Source organism: Ascochyta rabiei, chromosome 9 (genome assembly GCF_004011695.2).
Source record: "Ascochyta rabiei chromosome 9, complete sequence".
Taxonomy (NCBI): Eukaryota; Fungi; Ascomycota; class Dothideomycetes; order Pleosporales; family Didymellaceae; genus Ascochyta; species Ascochyta rabiei.
The window spans coordinates 1,792,861-1,813,711 of NC_082413.1; the positions used below are offsets into that span (position 1 = coordinate 1,792,861).

Sequence of the window (20,851 nt, forward strand, 5' to 3'; positions counted from 1 at the left end):
AGCACGGCTAGCACACCTAGCACAGACAACCTAACAGCCTTAGGTAGATTAACACGACGTACGGCATGCCTGTGTGGGAATAGCTACAGATTCAAGGACTGTCAATACGTCAACCACAGCCTACAGCAGTCTAATTGGACGCCAGATGCAGCAGTAGAGAAGAAGTTTAACGAGCTACGCCAGGCTAAGACTACTATGGCTAAGGCACTTAGACACGTAGAAGCTCGCCTTAGGAAGAACAGCAAGCAAGAAACAGAGAGTAAGAAGCAGTCTGTAATCAGCATGGATAATGGCCAGCCAGTCAGGAGCACGACCCACTGTAATGCTATGCTACAGACTACAGCTATAGCTAATCAGAGTCAGCCGCCGCTACTCACTAGGTAGATACTGGATCCAGGTTCAAACTGTCACGTGACAAACACTAGAGGATCCAATTAGACTACAACTATGAAGGGAGGACCCACAGACTACGTGTACGCTGGCGGAGTGCTAGCACAGATAGAGGAGTAGGGTAAGGTAGTACTCAACGTCAAGACGCCAACAGGAAGAAGCCAGATGAAGTTAACGTACGTGGCCTACATCCCTGGATTCTTCACAAGCGTGGTTGGATTGTCACGCAGCAGGCCTCTAGGAGTACACTTTGACTCAGGACGTAACTGCCTATACCAGGAGAAAGCGTCAAACGTTATATGTCTATTGCAGTACCAGGATAGACACTGGTTAATTAACAATAAGAAAGAGCAGGCACTGTAGCCAGCTCTATTGTTAGTGTATGCGACACGATATCCAGTACCCAGGCCGTTACAAGACGAACAGAAGCTACTAACAGTTACCCAGAAGGATGCCTATAAGCTCCTTAGCCACGTAAGTCAGAAGGCAGTAGCTCAATTGAGCAACCACGTCGACGGGATACAGGTTGAACAGCACCCTAAGGCACCCTAATGGGACACGTGTGAGACGTGTATACAGGCGAAGCTACACAGGATAGTCAGCTAACAACCACCTAGGGAGCCAGCCATCCGTCCATTCTATAGACTTGGCATTGACCTTGTTCAATTACGTAAGAGAACGGAGCGCTGTTACAACAGAGACCTGTGGATGTTCTATGCCGTTGACCAGTACACGTCTTGGCACGAGGCGTGCTGCCTACCAGATAAGAGCTCAGTAACGCTGAGGCGTGCTGCAGAGAGACTACTGGCGAAGATTAGACGTTAGTACAATGCTGATGTGTCAGTTATAAGACTAGACAGTGACTGTGGCTATAGTGAGATGCTACAGATATTCAGAGACCTTGGTATTGTTGTAGAACCAAGAGCCGAGTACACTGAGGAACAGAACGGACTCACAGAGAGAGCCGGCAGCACAATTGTCACGAGGGGACGGGCTATCCGGATCGGCGGAGACCTGCCTATGGAGTTAACTAACAAGTGCTGCATGACAGCTGTATATCTCCTCAATCGCACGCCTACAGAAGCACTGTCCTGGAGAACTCTATATGAGGTTGTCCACGGACGTAAGCCAACAGTTGCTTACCTAACTACTATTAGATCCCAAGCATACGCGTTAAACACGAAGCTGAAGCGCAGGGAGAAGCTACAATCACGTGCGTTGATAGGACAGCTAGTAGGCTATGACTCCACAAATATCTATCGCGTGTGGATGCCGACGCTGCAGAGAGTATTGAGGACACGGGACGTGGTCTTCCTGCCGTCAGAGCACAGCATGGAGGAGGTTTACCCAGAGAGACAGAGACTACGTAAGATTGCTACTGTTCTTAACATCCTGGAAAATCTAGAGGAACCAGAGCAACTTATAGGGGAGTCACACGTCAGTGAAATCATTCCCAGTCAAGAAAACGTCAACGAGACAGAGGATGCCCATGAGGCAGAGAGCGTTGACGAAGCAGAGAGTCAGCTAATAAATAAGATGGCTGGTCATCGAGAGTCACAGAAGGAAGTGAAAGAGAGTACAGAATGGCTACCGACGCCTGAGGACACACCCGAGCCGAGTTATCTGCTGGATGGCAACAGAGAGATAGTTAAGAGTAGTCAGGAGAGTGGCAGCATGCCACGAGGCTGGCAGACTCTTATGCCTGAGGCAGAGGCTCCGGATCGACGATCGAATAACGCTCCAAGGAGAGAAGAGATCAGCAGCCAGATTGACGAGGCAAACGTGCTGACGTCAAGGAGACAGAGACGCCCGCTGGGATCGTACTACACAGCATTTGCACTGGCTGTCAATCCATCAGAATCTCAGAAACTTATGGGCGAAGCGCCACGCACAAGGCTGCACAGAGACAGGCTCCCAGCACCCCCACAACAGTGGAGAGACCTAGAGAAGCACCTGCACGGACAGGAGTTCAGAGAGGCAGCTTATGCTGAGTTTGCTAGCTGTCAAGAGAAGGGATGCTTTGCAACCACGTCAGTGACAGCAGCAGCAGCAGCCGCTGAGGCACAGATACTCCCTCTGAAGTGGGTATTCACATACAAGTTTAACAAAGATAGGTACCTCTACAAGTACAAGGCAAGACTTGTTGTTAGAGGAGACCTCCAGAACGAGTGGGGAGACACGTACGCAGCCACACTGGCAGCACGTGTATTCAGATCTCTAATGGCTATAGCTGCCGCATTTGGCCTTCAGGCGTATTAGTATGACGTGCTAAACGCGTTCCTGAATGCACTACTAGAGCAGCTAGTCTACGTTCGTACACCAGAACCGTTCGTAAGACAGATGGGCGAGCTACTCGAACTTAAGAGAGCCCTATATGGCCTTAAGGACGCACCACAGCTTTAGTTTAAGCACCTGAGCAGAACGCTGGTGAACCTAGGGCTGAGACTAATCAAGGACGTGCTGTGTCTATTTACAAGCGAGCATTTAATTGTGTTCTTCTACGTGGATGATATTGTTGTTCTGGTACACCTACAGCATCTCAGCCATCACAGCCAATTTAAGAAGCAGCTGCAGGCAACGTACAACGTGCGAAGACTAGGTGCCCTAAAGTGGTTCCTAGGTGTACGGGTACTTAGAGACTGGGAAGCAGCATCTATATGGCTGGTACAGGACTCTTTTATTAACAAAGTGTCAGCCAAGTTCAACTTAGCACAGACGTCAGGGAGATACCCAGTGGTACCGTTAACTGAGAGCTACCTGCCGTTAAGCACAGAGGAGCCGAACGCCAGCCGCACACAGATATACCAGCAGCTAGTTGGCTTGCTGGCCTACATATCAACCTTTACAAGACCTAACGTGTCGCAAGCACACTTAGTCCTAGCACGTCATCTACAGAACCCTGGGCAGAAGCACGTAGCAGCTGCTAAGCACGTCTGGAGATATCTGATAGGTACAAAGTACTTAGCTATTAGAGCATGCAACAGAGCAAGGAGCAGTACTACATACATCAGCTAAATCAATAATCTGTCAACGTTCTATAGAGCATCTGATGCAGCGTTCGCTAACGATGAGGAATCCAGACAGAGCTTATATAGATACCTGTTTAAACTGTATAGTATGTGTATAGACTGGAAGGCGACACGTCAACGCTTAGTTGCCAAGTCTACTACAGAGGCAGAGCTTATGGCTCTCTCCGTGGCTGGGGGGGAGATGGAATGGTGGAACAGAGTGTTCAAACACCTTAGGTTTAATCCTGACGTGAAGCCAGTCATCTACTGTGATAATCAGCAGACAGTAGGCATAGTTACGAAGCAGGAGGACAGGCTACACACGAAGCTACGCCACGTTGACACGCATTAGATGTGGCTTAGGCAGGAGGTACAGCACAGTCGTATAGACGTTGCCTGGTGCCCTACAGCAGACATGCCAGCAGACGGCCTTACTAAGACTCTAGTACGACAGAAACACGAGAGATTCGTCCAACAGCTTAGATTAGAAGACGTTAAGCATCACCTTATAGACAGCACTCAGGAGGCTGGGATACCAGATCTAGCAGGCCTCACCAGGTGGTACTAGGTAGATAGATTCAGCCTTGTTGTTCACGGCAGCTGGGGGGGAGTGTTGCGGTATCAATTGGGTGTCAATCGGACCGTCTACCCACGGCAGACGGCCCTAGCTTAGTTGGTCTTGGGACAGGTATATATTGCACTCTCCTAGCTAGACAACAATACAGCACAGTCTTTCCATTGTTCCCTACAGCGGCTAGTTACGCCGCCACAGATTTTCATATAGACATCACATCGCACCACCTCGTCAGCCTGAAAAGACCCTCATATTGCAAGACTCAGCGACGAAGACTCGGGAGCCAAAGTTGACAAGCTCGAAAACAATCATAGATTCCAACATAAGAACCTTAGTACAAAGATAGCTTTTTTCGCATGCGTGAAGATGCATGGTCGCGGCTGTATAACAAATAGTTGGCAGACATCCCATCACCGGTAGCAATCGATATTTATACCTCAGAGCAATCATTCAATCCCAAAAAACTTTGAGATAATATGAGGTGGAGCCTTTTTGTCAATGGGAGTAAGGCAACGTTGTCTAGTGTAAAGAAAGTGTTTCGAATAGTGTCGACTAAGATGTTACAGCAGCTTTAATGCAAACACTGAATTGTTTGGTCCTTTCTTTCCACATTGATATTCGCCCTATCTGGTTTCGTACCTGTTCGGACTTTGTTGTCCTTGAAAGCTGCCACGGTTTGCAAAATAAAACGTTCTGTGACGTCTCAGCAAGTCCGGCCAACAGCAAACCGACATATCAAGGGGAATTTGAATTATATCTACTACGACCTCTACTCGCATAGTAGTGCTGTACTAGCGCCAATCTTGACCAGCCACCGCATCACGTACAATGACTGAGGCTACCAAGTTCTATATTTCACCAAATCCAAACACATGCAGAATACCGGATCCCATACCAGAAGTCTACTGGATCAGAGACTTGGTTGAAGACAAGACTCACATTTGGAGCAGGACAGATGACGCTAGATGGGAGATGACGCTTATCTTCAAGAGCTTCGAAATGGGTACGAAGAAGTGTCTTGGTGGATGGCAGCTGTTCGAAGCTGAAGATGACGCGAATCCAAATGACAGCAGTTGGGCAAGCAAGTATAATAGCGCATTGTCTGCATTTATAGAGCATGGTTTTTGCTTCGAGGCATGGGACGGAGGTTCGAATGCACCGCCGCAGAATGAGTAGCCTCATCACCCCACTCCACAAACGTATTGTGCTTCAAAATCGCACTGTAGTGGGGGTGTTCTGTTTACTACTGCAATTCTATGAACGCTTTTTTCTCGACACCTCTTTGTCCTCTTCTTCGGTTCATTGCTTGTCACATCCGCTCTGCAAAAATAAATTCTTCATGTATTTGGGCACGACTTTGATAATATCGAGGTGAAGTAAGTCAGCATGTGACCTTTCGTCTTCACTGCACAACACTGCAGGCCTGCTGTGCTCGCGCTCTCTTATTGCCTTACAAAATCACCAGGATGATTCTGAAACAGCCCAAACATAAAGTATACTCGGTACTATATATGTACTTTGCTCTAATACCGTATTTTCGCTGAGATGGGATCTTACTGAAAGCTGAATGATATCACCACTTGAGATTGTAATTATGACTCCTTGGACGTGTGATGTGTAACTACCGCAGCAGCAAACACTGCGGCGGTTTATGATGCTGCGACAACGCAGAACACCCCTCTTGAACGCCACAGAACAGGTGTTTCGAGCTACTCCACCGATTAGAAAGGAGTTCCCGCAGTCCCTCCTGACTTCGCATTGTGAAGGTGAAGGGCAAGCACGGCCCCACTAGATAACGCACAATGCGCGTGTACTGACCAGCTCATAGTAACTGGTCCGCCCAGCCTTGGTCCGCCAGTGCGCTGCAAGCGTTGCTTCTCGTAGCTTCGACGATCCAGCAGAGTATCACGATTCCTACGAGGAATTCCTGATTGGATTCGACCTCTTGGCCACTTGTTCGGACGAATGGCTGCCATGGATCAATAAGGACGGCTTCGTCGAGCAGAAGAACGTCAAATACATCACAGATAACATCATCATTTGCTTGCATTAGCTACCCCAATATCGCCAGGCTTGCTTTTTCCGCACAGTCGCCTCGCTTCTCCAAGATAAAGACTGGAAGCCCTGTGACGAGGAAGCCATGGAGCTCCAAGAGGTAGAGCTGAACATAGTTTTGTGGCTGTTCGAGGTGGACCTGCTTCCTCTGGCCACTGGCTGGGCTCAGAATCAAGGGACAAGAGAGACCGCTCTCGCCGCTGAGGAAATCTGGATCGAGAAAGAGATAGGTACGGATGGCGATATGAGGTACCTCCAGGACTTCGCCGAGAACCTGCGTGTATGGAGTCATCTGGTCACTGCGACGGATCTCGAGGTGGTGAAGAAAGCCTAAAGCCTGTGGCCCTGGTGAGTATTCTGTACCGCTAAGCTGACTGCGTACTGATCTTTCGTAGTTCTCAAACTCGAGACGGGCATTGTTAGTAGGGGCCGATGTAGTGATCCTGGAGGGTTTGGTCACCGTCAGCATATGTGACAATCATACGACATTACAGTAATCATACTCATGTCACCGTTTACAGCATTGATGTTCTGACTAAGTCATGAGCGGAGTGTGCCGCCCTCGTCGTTCTCGAGGTCTAGTCTCTTGGCGCATCGTCTTTGCCGTTGCTAAGTGGTGCTCTCTTCTCTAGCGTTCATGTCGACTGACAGCCCTATGCCAGGATAATTAGCAGAGCACCAAGATGGTCTTGCAGCTGTTGCAATCGTGCGTCGACTTAGCCAAACGCTAAGGCGTCCGACACAATCAACAGGGGCATCAACAACTCCGCAAATCCTGTGAAGAACAGCATAGCCAACACGGTACGTTTTCCCCACCAAATTCCTCGAATCAGAATGGATAGCCACGACCTGAGATATTTGTTTGCCTTGGCTTTCAATTCATGGTTGAATGTGTCATGCCTCTCATCACTGCAAACCAACGTTGTACTAGTTGCGGGCAAGGTTTCAGACGTCTTTGCGACAGCGAATTTCTTCGCAAAAAGTAGCCGTCATCACGCAACACGTCTTCTTATCGTGTCGGTCTCGTAGCCCGTCACCCGTCTCTTTTCACCTCGACTCTTAACGACTACCGTAAATTGCCTTCATCCCATAACATTAGATGCCGGCCGCGCAGCTGAGCCGTATAAGGGTTATGATGTCGTGTTCTCGACTGAAGAAGCGGTTGCTTACGGATGAAGGCACCCGAAAGGTTATCTCGACCTCGGCCACGTCGGGCTATACCGGCCAGTGACGTATAGACCCGATGCTTGCCAACACCAGTTCTGAGCACCCGTATCGTCATGATAGGGTATATATGTCATTGGCTTCCCCACTCGCGAAGCCTCATAGGGTTCTGCATCCGCTGTCAAAACTACTTTGAGGCTGACTTTCTTGGTTCGGCGACTTGTACCCGCACGCAATTACAGGGATCTAACGTCTGTCACGAAAGAGCTGGAAATACTTAAGCATGCCGACGCCTCCGTTTTCGCAGGATCGCCGAGACTGGTTGAGCGAGGTTTCTGGATTGTTTGCTAGCAAGAAAAAGCCCGTCGCTAAGAGTCAACTGAGGAGCACGAATTCGCTCACTCTAACAACCTCCTCCTCGAGCTCGTTCCGGTCCACCTCAACTTACTCGATTATTGGAAAACTGAGGAACTGAGCGAGTTCTCTCAACGTCACGACAAGACTGCAAAATGGCACCCCAGAAGATCAAGCAATGGAAATCCGGTCAGGATGGTCTGGACAAGCTATACATGGAAGAGGCCGACATCCCAACACCAGGCGAGGACGAGGTTCTTGTCGAGATCCACTCGGTCTCGCTGAACTTCAGGGATACCGAGGGTATGTCTTCATCGCTGCAGAATGACACCATAGATTCCTGACTCCGTACAGTCTGTATGGGACTTTACAACCATCACAAGCAGGTTGAGCAGCCTCCAGCAGTCGTTCCCGGCAGTGACATGTGTGGTATCGTGGTCGCAGTCGGACCTTCATCCAACAACTCTTCCGATCCCTACAAGAACCCCGCATTTGGCCTCAAGGAAGGCGACCGCGTCGTCTCGACCTTCGCGCAGACCCACATTACCGGCCAGGTGCAAGCACGCGACATGGGCAACGGCCTCGGCAACCCCCTTCCCGGCGTCCTGACACAATACCGCGTTTTTCCTACATACGGAGTACTGAAGGTGCCCGATTACCTTTCTTTCGACGAGGCAGCGTGCCTGCCCATCGCAGCCGTCACAGCCTGGATGAGTCTGAACTGCATGCGTCCCGCCGGTTCAGTCATTGGCGCCGGCGAGACAGTTGTGTGCCAAGGCACAGGCGGTGTCTCCATCTCCGCTGCACAGATTGCCAGTGCGGCAGGCGCAGACGTCATCATCACATCGTCCTCTGACGAGAAGCTGGAGCGCGCGAAGAAGCTCGGCGCCAAAGAGGGCATCAACTATCGCAACACACCAGCCTGGGATGACGCAGTTCTCAAGCTCACGAACGATCGTGGTGCAGACGTCATCATCGAAGTTGGCGGTGCCCAGACCCTGCGCAAGTCTTTCGAGTGTGTGCGCTTTGGCGGCTTGATCGCTTGCATCGGGTATCTGTCAGGCAAGCAGGATGAGGAGGGCGACAGGACGAATACGAACTTGCTGTGCTTGAAGAGGAATGTCACACTAAAGGGCATCATCAACGGCCCACGAGACGAGTTCGAGCGAATGCTGAAGTTTTACGAGGAGAAACAGATTAGGCCTGTTGTTGACAAGGTGTGGAAGTTCGAGGAGGCCGATCAGGCGCTGAGGTACTTGTTCAGCGGCGGGCATTTTGGGAAGGTCGTCATCCGTGTCAAGGCGTAGGCATCGACATGATTCAATCTGAGATATAATCACATATCGTACACCCTCCTCTTCGATCAATCGGGGTTCATTCTCGATGGAAGCGTTTAGCGCTCCTTCTTACCTCATGTCAAGCTCTTCGTCGGCAGGTTGACCGTAGTCGACCGTCCACGTGACAGCTGTGAGACGCATATCGAAACCTCGTAGTACGTGCTTGGTCTGTCAATTTCTATTCTCGAGGACGTAAACTTCGTTGGGCCGTGTCTTCCGTTGCTTGGATGCTTCTTCTAACACCGAAGCTTTTTTCCGAACCATCTTTAAATCTCAGTATGAAATTCTACCAAATATATTGACATCAAGCTGTTTGGTGACGTTCGAATCTGGTACCTTCCAGGGTGTCTGGTAGACAGCATGAGATGATGTCCATGTCAGCTCCATAAAACGAGCAGCCCCTGGAGATCTTAGATTGTCTCTGCAATTTCTTGCGATCGTCTAAGATGTACCGCAAGGGCTGGACGTAATCCAACCAGCTGCGGTACTACCATTCGCGCCTGTAGAGATGCTCAGTGGATCGCGTCTTGGAAACTGCAGGGTGTCGAACAAGGACGAGGGAAAATCAGACTCTGAAACACTCGCGGCATGTAAGACACGTACTCTACACACTGCTGATCGGACCATGTTTTCGACTCATGGCAAGGTCTTTTGTTTGTGTAACATGATCAAGACACGCCCAAATGCTGGGCTACAAGCTGGATGCAAGTCAGACCGGGGGCGTAAATCCATTTTTCACACGCTTGATCATGCCAGATAACAAGCAAGACAGGCTTTGACAGATGTTTCAAACAAGCAAGCAACGTCAAAATTTGGAACAAAAGTCCACGGGCTGTTTCAAACAGCATGAACTCAAATTTCTATATACGATCGTTGGCTTCGGTCAAAGTCTTTTCCCTCTTACTTCACAATTGGAAGCATCGTGGTCTCGTCAATGCATTTTGGTGGTTATAACAAACGCTCTCATGCTGAAATGATATTGAGACACTTTCCAGCAGGGGCTGCCCTGCTATAGCCCGGAAGATCACGAAATTGATTCGAAGGTCATCATAGCGCCCACAAAGCGTCGTCTATATGTGCTCACTGTTGACCATGTCTACACTAAAGAGTCATCGGAATTGCTTCCCATGTCAAAACCGCAGTAATCCTTTACAAGATAACGGCTCCGTCAAAGACCGACTACCTCACAAAGTCTTCAGATCTGTTCAAGGCTGTAGCAATTTCCGTCGATATTTTTTTTTTCGTTGCTCAGCCCCAAAGGCTCAAAGAAATTGGATGTACAGGCCTCTCAAAGCCTTCAAAGCGCCGACACAATGGGACTGATCACGACTTGAATTGAAACCTTTGGAGACAGTCAACAAAGCGCATCATATCATGCGGAATACTTTCATCATAAATCGCATTTTCACCCTTCGTAAGGCCATCGAGCATATTTATATATCATCCTTGTCGATCACAGCTCCCTGAGCACGAGCAGATCCCATCCACAACTTTCCAGCTTCCCTCCAAAACCAACCAAGGCAAGCAGAAGGCCATTCGATTTATAGAATGCCAAAGCGTCCAGCATCATCAGACTCGCTCGAGGAGCCGCAAGAAAGCAAAAAGCCAAAGCTGGGTCGTCCTGCTGGGCTAGAGAGCCTTGTCCCAAACGCTGTATCGGAACTGTCGCAGCCATCGGATGTCGTTGAAGCTGAAGAGCACAGTCTTGATGAGCGCTCATTGATTATCTCACAGATCTCCAAACATTGGCTTCGAGGAACAATTGCTGAATACTTGCCTGAGCACGCCTACCCTGCCAATGGTGGGGGTAACATACTACAATGGCCGTTCGCACTGCTTGAAGCATTGCTAGCGCTATCCCTCGTCACTGCCGGTCAGGAAAAAGACTTACGCAGCAGACTGACCGGGGCGTTTGTGTCTGCAAAACGATATTCACTCGCACGTTCTCTAAAGAATATCAGGGCCGTACACGACTCATTCGCAAAGAAGGACAGCACTGAGTCCTCGAAGAGCGCGCCCCCTGGAGTCGAATCTAAGGACGGTGTTGAGGGCACCAAGACAGAGAAAACCAAGACGAAGCGAAAAGCTGGCGATGGTTTTACGCCTTGGAAGCCGGAAGCTGTAGACATCCCTGCTACTGTCCAGCCCCATTGGGGCATTGTACCTCGTCCAGGTGGGTACCGACCTTCCGAGATTCAGCCTCCTGCTAAGGACACAAATGCGGCCGTGCATCCAGCTTTATGGGAGGACCGCAAAGGTGCTGTTCGGGTCAAGCGCGGCAGTCGTTATATCAATGGCTACGATCAGGCCATACACATGTGGCTCCCGCTGATGGATATGCGACCCATCAGTCGGAAAAACCAAGCCCCCAAGCGACAGCCGGTAATATATTACTACAACCACGGGATGCCGACTGATTGGAACGATGTCGGCGCGATTAATGATCTGAACAAAGCGCTGCAGGAAGCTATCAAGGCTAAGTCCAACAAAGAACCATCGTTCACTGCCGCCGAACGTACTGCACTTGCAAAGCTCTTCGCTGAGGACAAGAAGGCATCGATATGGGATATCGCTGAGCAATTCAACGATCAGGTCCATCCTATCACCGAAGCTGAGAAAGAACAGTATCCCAAAGGCCGTTTCACGGAGAGCATTCGTCACGAGTACCTCATGTACAAGTCCACGTACGACAAAGGCGAAGCACCAACCGACGCCACAAAGAAAGACATTGAGCTTGAGAAGCATTATGCAGAAGGGAAGAAAGCTCTGGATAAGACAAGGAAAAGGCCGAAGAAGGCGTTCAAGGCGCCTCCTTCTCTAAAGATGAGCGACACAGCTGATGTGACAAAGAAGCGCACACCGAAGCAGACAGCCCAGAAGCCGAGCAGCAAAAAATCCCTTACCCAGTCTAATGGAGATCTTCAAGAGCCTGTCAAGTCAACTGTACCAATGTCTGAACAGCCCCGTCTCTCCGGGAACGACGAATGTCTTCTCGAAGCAGCAGGCGCTTACACTGTGGAAGATGTTCGACCTCCATCACCGTTAAGCGCAGTATCTCGTGAAGCTGTTGATTCTCTTTCTTATGGGTCTATAATCGCTGCTGCTGAACAAGGGAAACAGGATACCTTTGTGAACACACCCACTGGACTGCACGAGTGGTCCAAAGTCGGGTCGACTGAAGTGTCTAACACCGCTTTCTCTGCTTCCGTTGGTATAGACCAGAATGAGAAGAACTCTGATATCAACCAACAACAAGATGATATAATGGAGACTCAGTTGGAGTCTCGAGTCGAAGCGCAGTCGACTGAAACTCAGACCGCTACTCGAACGGATATCGGTTTCCAGGAAATCCAAATCGAAGATGCTGCTGTCCTTCGCGAAAATGCCGTCGTATCGCAGTACGCGAACGTGAACGGCATCGTGGGGGGTAGCTTTGTTGAGAAGGCAGTTCGAGACACCCAGGTTGACGAGAACTACTCAGACGATGATCAGCCCGGCGACCTCTTTTAGAAGCGGGCTACAGATCAGGAGACAAGCGGTTTTGACTGTTGCATTAGGCCGGATTTGTTTTTATTTTTCTAGATCACCGTGGGTATGATCAGATAGTATGTAAAATTATGTTCGAAGCCTTTTGGGACACGATGCAAGGGAATACCTACCCAGTCTCCGTTAACCTTTGCAGAACGAAGATCGCTGGACTTCAATTTGGGCACTCTGCGATGACGATTGCTTGAGCAGTTTGGTGATGTTTACACTTGCGTCGTGATCATTGGTATGGGTGTGCGGTAGAGTTCAGAAGCGGCCAGGGTCGCCATACTGGCACTGGCACGTGAGCATGCCCTTCATGGCTTGGCGCACTCGGCTGCACGCCCCACTGATAGAGTACAAACAACAACAATAAAATTGCGCTCCAAGGTAATACCTCAGCCTCCCGTTCAACTTCGGTCCACTGTCCGTTTCGACAGATCTTGAATTACTCGCCATCGATACTATGTTGACTCGAGACACGAGCGTTCAATGAAGCTGAACAGTGCAACAGATACCTTTGGGCAAGAATTCAACCATATTCTCACGTAGTCCAAGCGCTCTTCTGGACCCATCAACACAACATGGGCAAACCGGTTGAACCTGACTCCTACCTCCTCGACCGGTACCCGGGGCACATTCCCCTGCCTTTTCTCCAGATCTTCCTCTCACCGCACGGTACCAAGGCCATTCAAAAAGCTCATGGTATCATTGAAGCAATCAACAAGAACGCCAAAGTCAAGCCCATGCTGCATCGTCGCCTGCTAGCACTCAGTGTAGCATGCCGAGTCCCGTGGTTCAAGAGCGACCGCCGGCGCATGCAGTGGCTGCGGCGTGAGGTTTATAACGACGAGCACCGCTTGCTAGAATTTCTCGGCGCGCTCCCCATCAAGGCCTTCTTTGACCTCCGAGAAGCAGATGCACATATCTATGATACTGCCGCTGAGAATGAAGAGCACCTTTGTCTGCATTTCTCCGAGCAGCTTCATGTCGGTCTTTTCACAAGCCTCACAGTCTTCGAAAGCTTCTCATACTACCATGACATTGCGGAAGCTATCGTTGAAGGATTCGGTATCCCAACGAGCGATCCTCGAGGTAGCGAGCTACAAAGCTCTGTTGCTCGCGGCCTCAATGTCGCAGGTCGCATCGCCACCCACGTCGTCAATGTACAACTGTCACTGCCGAGTATCTATAATGTTCATACGGACAACTTGAAGCGTCCATATCTCAAAGGCAACGTTGCAAAGAAGATCATCGCAGCGCTCAGCAACCAGATTGTGAATCTCAATGACACCGATGAGACCGATCTGCGCGCGGCGCTACACTGTTTGACCGAAGGCACCAAACCTCTCTTGCGCGTCCACTACCCAGACGAACAACAAAAATGGCTCCGTGCAGACATGTGGCGCTTATGGGTACTCACTCAAGGTCTGCAACCACTGATCGACGTCTTCGAGGCTGAGTGCCCGTTGGACACTGGCTTGCTGGAACATCTGGACGATCATTGGGTGATGTTGATGTATAACCGCTGGCCCCATGAGGACCCTTTCTGTTCAGACTTTCAGGAGTGGTGGATGCGCCGAGAGGTGAAAGGATTGCCGGATGAGCTGCAGTCTTCTGGCGGCTCACAGTTCTCGAACAAGTACGACGTGGACGCTCTGAACATCATCAATCATCGATCAGCAGTAAGTTTCGTTAGCAAAATTTTCGCAACACAACCTCCAACTGTTGCTATTTCAGGGCTCAGATTGCGAACGACAGCCACCACGTATTAGAATTGCTTTTCATCGAGATGAACCGAGTTGGAGCTCTGAAAGTACCGAGTCATTCCCTGGAGACTTTGCTCTCGATCAAGACGATCCCGTAGATTAGCGGCAACCTCCAGTCACCAAGATGGTTTACTATACACATTCCAGTTCTTTACACTTTTGGAGGCGATGACGATGCTCGTTGTCATCAGAAATTGATTGGAAGGCTATGGTTTAGCGTAAGAGACGGCGCCATGTCTGTCGCTTGGTTCCAGTCGCGTCTCCGGCCGCGCTAATGCAACTTGCTTATAGCGACCGCTGCACCTTCCTTACGACTTCTGCATCACGCGTGCTAAATTGAGCATCTTTTCTAAAAGTCTGTGGCTGCATGCCAACAGTCGAACGACATGCGGAAGCTTCTCATAGAGTAGCAGCGCTTGACTGCACAGCATAAATTGCAACCATTTCCCTCCCCTCGAACGTGCATACATCACACTGTTGCTCCCGAGACGATATGTTACCTTGAAGCAACGATTATCAAGCCAGCTACTCCTACACCCAATTCACAATGTCCCCTTCCTTTCTCATCGTTGGTGCGACTGGCAACACCGGGCGTGGTGTTGTCGAAACCCTCTCCAAGCTCCTTCAAACGAGCCACACGTTTTCCGATCACCGCATCCTCGCTCTGACACGTTCCTCGAACAGCTCCACCGCACACGAACTCTCCAAGTTACCCCATGTCGAAGTTCTCGAGCATAAATGGTCAGAGATCACCGCTCAGTGGTTGCGTGAACATGAGGTAGTTCGTGCCTTCATCGCCTCGCACAACCAGCCCAACCAATTTGCCGAAGAATCCACATTCCACCTTGCAGCCCTGCGCGCTGGCGTCAAGTACGTTGTGCGGATCTCGACAACGGCGGCAAACGTGCGTTCTGACTGCGATGCATACTACCCACGTACGCATTGGGCTATTGAAACAATGCTCGATTCTCCAGCCTTCGAAAACTTGCAGTGGACGTCGCTGCAGCCCAACGTTTTCACGACCTTTTATCTAAGCGGTGCCGCCGAGCTCATCAAGAAATTCCGCGATGGGGGAGAGCAAAATACGCTCAGCATGATGGCAGATGCAAACACACCGGTCGGCGTCATCGACCCCCACGAGGTCGGTGTCGTAGCTGCGCGGCTCTTGCTCCAGGACGATACCTCCACCCACAGCAAGCGCAAGTATGTCCTCAACGGTCCTGAGGACATCACAGGCAATCAGATTGTTGCGATGGTGGAAGAGCGCATTGGTGTCAAGGTCAAAGACGTCAAGTTCAAGGATTTGTCATTCTTGAAAGACATGGTGGCGGCATCGCAAGAGTCGCCAAACGTTATCATGTCCATTGAACACGCCCCAGAAACGGCATGGCAAGGACTGTGCAAAGCTGAAACGACAAGCAAGGAGGTGCTCGAGCTTGCGGCGCCGAAGAAGTCGCCTGCTGATATTCTGGGAGAGATGCTGCAATAGATGAAGAAATCTACAACCTTGCTTTCTCTTCCTCGAAGTCTCTAAACTCCCTTCTCTCAGCCTTCCGTGGACTATCCCCAAACTCTTTAGCCGCTCTTTGCTTCAACTCGTCCTCGCTCTTCCACTTCCATGCCCTGTCCTTCTCTTCGCCGTTGCTCTGCCCGTTTAGAACGTTCAACATGTACTTTCCAGAATTGGGCAAGAACTTGTACGAGTGAAAGCTGCCACCGACAGCTATGTACATATTCTTCAAACGGTCGTCCGGATGGCGAGACATGACCCAGTCCTCTGTAGGTGTGACGGCGTCATAGCATATGCGCCAGCGATCTGGACTGCGTGCCTGGGTCCATTCTGGCATGCTGCCCTTGATGACCTTCTCGCTCTCTTGGATAAGTTTCGCAGGGACTTGCATCTGGTTTTTCTTACTGGGTGCAGTCACCCGCCGCCCAGAAGATGTTGTGATGGTGTTGGTAAACTCAGTCTTGAGGTCGTTGACCTTGAGCGATGGAATATGGTGGTACGGTGGGATGATGTCGACTTCGCCGCCTATGACGACAATAGGTAGCTTGGTGTCCATCATGTGTTTCGACTCTTCTTCGCTGAGATCGTAGTACGCGGACAACCTCCCAACGGCTGTGACTTGTCGTTCAATCCGATCCTTCTCCTCGATCCGCAGCTTGTCTTCGAGAGGTGAAAGTAAGCTACTGGTCCAGGCCCCGACGGCGATGACGACTTTATCTGCTGTCAGCACAGTTCCGTCTTGCAATCTTACACCTGCTACCCCCAGTCCATCATCGCGCATCAACAGTTCCTCGACCTCTCCCGTGACTCGCTCCACACCTCGGCTTTCCGCAATTCTCAGGTAGCTCTTCGTCGCACTCGCTGCATCGCACCACCCAGCTTCCGGATTGAAGTACCCCTTCCCCAACGCTTCACTGTCTAGCCCTTTCAACACATCGTGCTCTTCAATCAGACCGTTCACATCAATACCCTCAACCACGTGACTCCCCCTCTCCTCAAAAGTCTTCTTCACACCTTGGCCAAACTGCTCGCCGCTCGATCCATCGACCACAACCCACCCTGTCTTGTGAAAGTGTCCTTGGACAGCGATGCCCCAGAACCAGAAATGAATAGCTTCATTGGCGAGGTTGCAGTACAACGGTGAAGTGTAGTCGGTGCGGATGATCCGGTTGATGTCCACTGCTGCCGCCGTTTTGTCTTGTACAGGGCCATCTGGCGACCAGCGGTCAATGATTTTGATCTTTGATGCATCGGCGTAGGATTTCGAGGCATGCACGGCGAGCGAGGTGCCGAAAGTGCCGGCGCCGATGATGAGCAAGGACGGCTCCTCTTTGGTTGTCATTATCCTTTTTTTTCGTTTAGATATGTTGACGATTGCTCCAATCTGATTTTCAATTCCTTCAAGGCTCTCTGGCTGAGGAGGCTAGATGTTGATATGTTTCTGGTTTTCTTGGCTAGCCCCGCGTCATGGTGCGGATCCGGCGCACATGGACGGTCGATCGGTACGCCACTTCGGAGCTGCGGAAATCGCTCCACGAGTCGTGAACCGAGAATGCGCCAGAGTAGCGTGGTCTTGCTCAAATCCCTCCTATCGTTCAACCTCAATTCCTTACGTCGTTACTTCTGCTATGTTGTCGTCGTTGAACCAATGAATACGATCAAAACCGAACAATACGCGGCGCTGGCAGCGAACAGCTTGTGCCTCTTTGCGTGAGTGAAAACAGACATGGTGCCGGCGAACACGAGAGTGAAAGCCATTAAGACACCAATCGCTATGTAGGTGGTTTTTGCCGTCCCCATTGTCGAAAGCTTGTAGAAGATTATGATGGGTGCAGTAAAAAGAATAAGGATGATGCTTGCGACGACCAGGTTGACTGCTAGATTGATACGAAATCGCGAATAGCATTCTGTCCAGATCTTCAGAATGAAATAGCCACTGGATCATGAGTTAGGTCAGAGCAGGTTTCCCGACAGCGCTGCGTTACTTGCCCGAAGAAAACGGCAATTGAATCTGTGCAATGCAGCTGCAAGGACGTCCTCGAACGCGGAACCTTCTCTACCATATCTGAGGGAGACAATGTCCTCTCTCTCTGACGGACGGAGTCCTGTCCATCGGCGACTAACAGCGCGGTATTAGAAAGCCAGGATCTGATACTTCTGTACGCCCGGTCTGTTGGCCGCAAGAACGCGTTAAGAGCGTTCGTGTTGATCAGGAGCTCGTCTGGTGGAGTCAGGAGTCACACGGTACCGTCACCCTGGAAAATCCTACCTACCATATTGTGAAATCTTGACCTGCAAATCTTCTAGTATGTCAAGGCGCGTACGATCACCCTCCGCCTTCTCGTGCCGGCACCTGTCTGCATCAACGTCCCAAGAATGGAGTCATCTTTCGCCGGCGTGTAACAAATCGTATTCGTCGAGCTCCTGTTCGAATAGCTGAATATCGGCCTGTAAGTGAAGTAGCAAACGTTTATGGATGGTGGTGAATCCTCTGTAAAGCATCATGATCTGGTTACAATGCGGACAGCCGAGGGTAGCCATCAGGACAGTCATCAACTGTAGGTACGCCTATCTAGTATCTCTAAGGCTTGTGCAGATATTCTTTTTTGTAATTATCCTCTTAAAAGCTGCTTTAAAGGCTAGTAGGAAATCCTCTTTCTTAATCTGCTTAGTGCTGTACTGTGCTAAGCTACTAATCTTATCCCTATATACCCGCTGTAAGGCACCGGTCCTTCCAAAGGTTCCTGTCCTGACTATTCCTATAGGTCTTGTACGAAGGATATTCAAAAACTAACTATCTAAGCCTGCTTCTCCTTGTGCCTTTATACCTTTAAGTACAGGAAAGAATCAGAGGTGCTGACCAGGATGCGGGACGGAAACGGGATGTAAAGGCACTGAGTCGGATATGAGTCGGGTATGAGACGATTCTCTGTTTGACTATCCCAGTGCTCCCATACACCTCGTAGCGGATACCCACGCCTTTTGGAGACTTCTATCATCCTGTGTCGTTACACCCGCTTTAAAGGCAAAACACAACCCAAATTAAGTAGCTGTAGTAGGTGTAATAAGTAAGGAGCTATATAGAGAGTAATAATCTTCTCTTTCTTATAGTATTTATAGAATTTATATAAGTTATAGCTCTTAAAGCTATCTATGATTAGCAGCCTATATAAACCTACACTATACGCCTTTATATAGGTATTAAAGTGCTTTAACTAGGCAAGACTAAGCTTATTTGACGTCTAGCTATTAGGGCTAACCTAGATGACCTAGTCCTAGGGTAGGTTGTAGAGCTAGGAGGAGATAAGGACCTTTTCAGGGAAGATTAGAAAGGGTAGTAGAGTCTATCTGTGAGGCCTCGGCTACGCTGACCAAAAAGGTACAGTAATCCATCAGATAGATTGACTGGGGGTCGAACAGTATGAATACCCGTGACACTATCCTTTAGCATTAATTTCTTACATATCTATAACCTACTTACAGCTCCCTAGCTATAATCCCTTTAGATTTCCTTACTTTTTAGTTTTAGGCCACGGCTCTGCCCCACTATGCCAGGCAACCTTGAAAAGGTATTAGTGCTCACTGATCAAGTTCTAAGTTAGCTGCAGTAAAGCCCTACTGAACATGCCTAAAGAGTGTAAGTGCCAACAAGCCCCTATGCATAAATGATACACGATTGCCTAAAACCAGTACCTTTATTGTATAATCAAACGGGAGATAAATAAATACATGTATAATGGTCAACTACACTGTTGATAATAACTATGGAGAAGCTAAGTTAAGTTGAGCGGAGCTACAATTGCGTTGCTGCTGAAGCCGTTGGTGAGAAGAGCTTTCTGGGCCCTTGCTGTATCGAAAGGAGTGTTAGTTGTACGGTCATAGATCAAGATCGGTCGAGTGAAGATAACAAAGCTATTGTCGAGATTGATCTGTAGCTTCTCATTCTGTGAGATGAGGCCCGACTGCGCCTTTCGAAACGCAGTGATAGCCTGGTGGTCGTCACACAGCCAGAACTTCAGTACGGCGTTGAGCGTCGGGTTGTTATAGCCACCATAATAACCACGTGAGTCCATGCCGGCAACCGAGGTGTGGATACTGGCATTGTAGATGGCTCCAGGAGGAAAGGCTGAGACTAGACTGTCCATGATTGAGCCAGCAAATGTAGCGTTTTCAAAAGAAGAAGTGTTTGCATTGGATGCATTGGCGAAAATCCAATAGAATGCATTTGGAGCACTAGCTTGGATAGGATGCTGACAACTGCTGTTCACGGGGTAGAACACCTCATGGGCATACATGTTGACGGAAGCAGAGAAGTCGCTGAAGGCGGCGCCGTCAGGGCCAATGATTGTCGAGGTATAGTTGTTTGGCGGCGGAGTAGCGAATGCGTCTTGAGATCGACTGTATAGCTCTGTCATATCACTGTGTCCAAAATAGCTGGGATTGATGCTGTTTTTGGTGGTGTTGATGCCATAAGCCGAATCGAAGACGTGGTCTTGAACATATGCAAGCGGCTGATCGACGGTATCTGGAGCGTTCCAAGCCTTACGACCGTGGACAAAGATATGGTGATACTGAAATTCTGAGGTGGTAAGCCCTTCGCGACGGCGTACAGCAGCGATTTGTTTAGGAAAAGAGTTGGGCCATGTAACATTAGCAAGGTCTTGTGCAGCGACCAGACATTGCCCGAGGAGGGCTGCAGAAAAGAGGTTTAGACGCATGGTTTCCTGTAAGCGTGGAGGCCAAAGTGACGGTAGCATGAACAAGCCGAAACCTATATATGCACAAGTCCGTTCTCTTCCTGATTGCTTTAATAAGCGTTGTACGGCTGGTGGTTATATTGACTTGTACGCATCTTCCGTACAACAAGGCAGAGCCAACCACAGAGTCGGCCCGATGTTTGGGGCTTGACCTGAAATGAACTCTTCTCTCTACTTGCTTATGGCGGCGAAATGACCTTGTCTTGCCTTGAGCAGATGTCTAATGACCTTTCTAAGCGATTTATAACAATTCGGCCAACAAAGCCTATACGATTCCAACTTAGCAATAACTGTGCTTGTTGTGTATGCTAACCATGCTGTGCAGTATCAAGCTATAGCTGTTGGCTTGATGCATAAAATAATACATTGTGAAGACGTTTCATGCCTTGACTATCACTCACTACAATC

The 20,851-nt window shown here is 49.6% G+C and overlaps 8 protein-coding genes across 8 annotated transcripts, besides 19 other annotated features; 5 read left to right on the forward strand and 3 right to left on the reverse strand.

Moving 5' to 3' along the window:
* Positions 1 to 2,337: part of a dispersed repeat that runs on past the window's edge.
* Positions 1 to 4,171: part of a mobile genetic element that runs on past the window's edge.
* Positions 1,235 to 1,725: a mobile genetic element.
* On the forward strand, positions 1,270 to 2,649 carry EKO05_0006099 (uncharacterized protein; the record flags this gene model as incomplete). Its single annotated transcript, XM_059636730.1, has 1 exon — positions 1,270 to 2,649. The coding sequence occupies one exon, from the start codon at positions 1,270 to 1,272 to the stop codon at positions 2,647 to 2,649; it is 1,380 nt and encodes a 459-aa protein (XP_059492713.1).
* Positions 1,283 to 1,638: a mobile genetic element.
* Positions 1,322 to 1,704: a mobile genetic element.
* Positions 2,338 to 4,169: a mobile genetic element.
* Positions 2,429 to 2,447: a tandem repeat.
* Positions 2,855 to 3,348: a mobile genetic element.
* Positions 2,891 to 3,360: a mobile genetic element.
* Positions 2,978 to 3,369: a mobile genetic element.
* Positions 3,437 to 3,678: a mobile genetic element.
* Positions 3,470 to 3,741: a mobile genetic element.
* Positions 4,010 to 4,171: a long terminal repeat.
* Positions 4,172 to 4,175: a direct repeat.
* A 1,850-nt stretch (positions 4,176 to 6,025) lies between these two features.
* EKO05_0006100 (uncharacterized protein) lies at positions 6,026 to 6,496 on the reverse strand (the record flags this gene model as incomplete). Its single annotated transcript, XM_038945924.1, has 1 exon — positions 6,026 to 6,496. One exon carries the CDS (start codon positions 6,494 to 6,496, stop codon positions 6,026 to 6,028), a length of 471 nt encoding a protein of 156 aa, XP_038799109.1.
* A 1,204-nt stretch (positions 6,497 to 7,700) lies between these two features.
* On the forward strand, positions 7,701 to 8,852 carry EKO05_0006101 (uncharacterized protein; the record flags this gene model as incomplete). The annotated part of the gene is made up of 2 exons (XM_038939774.1): positions 7,701 to 7,848; positions 7,900 to 8,852. 2 exons carry the CDS (start codon positions 7,701 to 7,703, stop codon positions 8,850 to 8,852), a joined length of 1,101 nt encoding a protein of 366 aa, XP_038799110.1.
* Positions 8,853 to 10,430: 1,578 nt separating this feature from the next.
* EKO05_0006102 (uncharacterized protein) lies at positions 10,431 to 12,392 on the forward strand (the record flags this gene model as incomplete). The annotated part of the gene is made up of 1 exon (XM_038945925.1): positions 10,431 to 12,392. One exon carries the CDS (start codon positions 10,431 to 10,433, stop codon positions 12,390 to 12,392), a length of 1,962 nt encoding a protein of 653 aa, XP_038799111.1.
* A 599-nt stretch (positions 12,393 to 12,991) lies between these two features.
* Positions 12,992 to 14,182, forward strand: EKO05_0006103 (uncharacterized protein; the record flags this gene model as incomplete). Its single annotated transcript, XM_059636731.1, has 1 exon — positions 12,992 to 14,182. One exon carries the CDS (start codon positions 12,992 to 12,994, stop codon positions 14,180 to 14,182), a length of 1,191 nt encoding a protein of 396 aa, XP_059492714.1.
* Positions 14,183 to 14,723: 541 nt separating this feature from the next.
* EKO05_0006104 (uncharacterized protein) lies at positions 14,724 to 15,665 on the forward strand (the record flags this gene model as incomplete). Its single annotated transcript, XM_038945926.1, has 1 exon — positions 14,724 to 15,665. One exon carries the CDS (start codon positions 14,724 to 14,726, stop codon positions 15,663 to 15,665), a length of 942 nt encoding a protein of 313 aa, XP_038799113.1.
* Positions 15,666 to 15,675: 10 nt separating this feature from the next.
* On the reverse strand, positions 15,676 to 17,028 carry EKO05_0006105 (uncharacterized protein; the record flags this gene model as incomplete). Its single annotated transcript, XM_038945927.1, has 1 exon — positions 15,676 to 17,028. The coding sequence occupies one exon, from the start codon at positions 17,026 to 17,028 to the stop codon at positions 15,676 to 15,678; it is 1,353 nt and encodes a 450-aa protein (XP_038799114.1).
* A 1,612-nt stretch (positions 17,029 to 18,640) lies between these two features.
* Positions 18,641 to 18,699: a dispersed repeat.
* Positions 18,696 to 19,034: a mobile genetic element.
* Positions 18,732 to 19,036: a mobile genetic element.
* Positions 19,037 to 19,042: 6 nt separating this feature from the next.
* Positions 19,043 to 19,120: a dispersed repeat.
* Positions 19,121 to 19,213: 93 nt separating this feature from the next.
* Positions 19,214 to 19,270: a dispersed repeat.
* Positions 19,271 to 19,459: 189 nt separating this feature from the next.
* On the reverse strand, positions 19,460 to 20,404 carry EKO05_0006106 (uncharacterized protein; the record flags this gene model as incomplete). Its single annotated transcript, XM_038945928.1, has 1 exon — positions 19,460 to 20,404. The coding sequence occupies one exon, from the start codon at positions 20,402 to 20,404 to the stop codon at positions 19,460 to 19,462; it is 945 nt and encodes a 314-aa protein (XP_038799115.1).
* Positions 20,405 to 20,851: the final 447 nt, after the last annotated feature.